This window comes from Protobothrops mucrosquamatus, unplaced genomic scaffold (assembly GCF_001527695.2).
Source record: "Protobothrops mucrosquamatus isolate PMUCROS unplaced genomic scaffold, P.Mucros_1.0 scaffold191, whole genome shotgun sequence".
NCBI classification, from domain to species: domain Eukaryota; kingdom Metazoa; phylum Chordata; class Lepidosauria; order Squamata; family Viperidae; genus Protobothrops; species Protobothrops mucrosquamatus.
The window spans coordinates 1016-2576 of NW_015386547.1; the positions used below are offsets into that span (position 1 = coordinate 1016).

The following is a 1561-nucleotide window of genomic DNA, read 5'->3' on the forward strand; positions in this document are numbered from 1 at the left end:
GCCCAGATTATTTGAGCATTTCTCCAATTTATTTTATTTATGTAGTTTAGGTTATCTGAAGTTTTGCATTAGGCAAAATAGTTTGTTTCTGGGTTCCTTTTAAAAAGTCTGGGTGTAGTCTTTGGGCTATTCCCAAAAGTCTTTGACCATTATCCACTATAAACACTGTTAAAAGGGGAGGAAAACGGGATTTATTTTGCTGGACTTTCTTTTGGAAACCATTTGGGCCTTTGCTACAGTATTATTTAGATACACTGAGCTTATGTGCAAAAAAAAAGTGTGTACTCCAAGGCTTTAGGTTCCCCTGCCAAAGCCATGCTTTCATTTACAGGTGTAGACTTCTGTTCGTTCACTGCATGTGTTACATTTGACATAACAGCACCAGTGAAATTTGCAGTTGCACTGCCAGACTCTGGAATATTGATGAGTGTTATAACCTCGTCCACAACACATCAGGTCACAGCCATTGGTCTGCTGGGCTGTTTTGTTGCACATTCTGCCCTGTGTACCCACACTGCCAGTCACAGGATCCTCTTCACAGTAGTTGGGCGATTTCTCTATGTAGACCAAGTCTGTATCCATCGGTTTACGATAGGAGAGTGGTTTCTTTATCTTCAGAAAAGTGGGACGCTTATTACGACTTGCCCGCACAGGTTCAACCTGAACAGCTTCATTGTATTTCTCCTTAAGGATGTAGCCCAGCTCCCTGAATTTAGGAAGGGTTGTCCAGCATGTTTTAGTAGTGCATGATCCTGACACTCCATGGCACTTGCACTCCAACTTCATGTTCTCTTCAAGGATCTGGAGTGAAAAGAAAAGAAGACATGATGTTCAGTTCAAATGGCTAAATACCAGGAAATATTCGTTATTTCTGCAAACAAAAAAATAATATTAAAAACAGAACAAATAGGATAGTGAAAAACCCCACAATTTAGAAATCAAATGTTCTGCAGAATTTCAGAATATTCCATTCGCTCCCTCCCTCCAGACTATCCCAACTTTTTCTAGATGGAGCCATTTTGAAAATGGCTCAGCAATTTTTGAAGTAAACCGCCAAATAGGAAGTGAGTTGAGGTGTTACTTTATCCCAGAACACTATCTTCAAGATATCTCAAAATTCTTCTAAGGCAGACGATGCTTTCCCAGAAGCCACCAAAGCACTTTGAAAAAGCATGGATTAGAAGAGTTTCAGTATGTTCCTGAGATGGAACAGAATGTTTCAGATTTTTTTTAGAATATTCCAATCCCAGATTAATCAGTTTTCCTCTTTCCTGTATATATTCCAGTTTTTGTCTTCCAATTAAAGGTTCATGGAAACAAAGTTGGAATATTATTATTATTATTATTATTATTATTATTATTATTATTATTATTATTATTATTATTAAATTAAATTTATATCCCGCCCTTCTCCTTGCGGACTCAGGGCGGCTGACAATCGATTAAAAATACACAAATGACAATTACAGGATTAAAATTAATTAAAAGGAAATATTTAAGTATAGTCTAATTAAAATATAATTAAAACCCCCTCTAAAAATTACCCTAGGCCAGTCCTGCA

General features: G+C 37.0%; 1 protein-coding gene across 1 annotated transcript in view; it reads right to left on the bottom strand.

The window, feature by feature from the left end:
- Positions 1 to 277: 277 nt before the first annotated feature.
- LOC107285548 (protein Wnt-7a) overlaps positions 278 to 1561 on the bottom strand; it is a 49227-nt gene continuing 47943 nt past the window's right edge. Inside the window, exon 4 of the mRNA XM_015813747.1 lies at positions 278 to 801. Coding sequence (XP_015669233.1) covers positions 322 to 801 — 480 coding nt within the window. The 3' untranslated portion in view covers positions 278 to 321. The remainder of the gene's footprint in view (positions 802 to 1561) is intronic.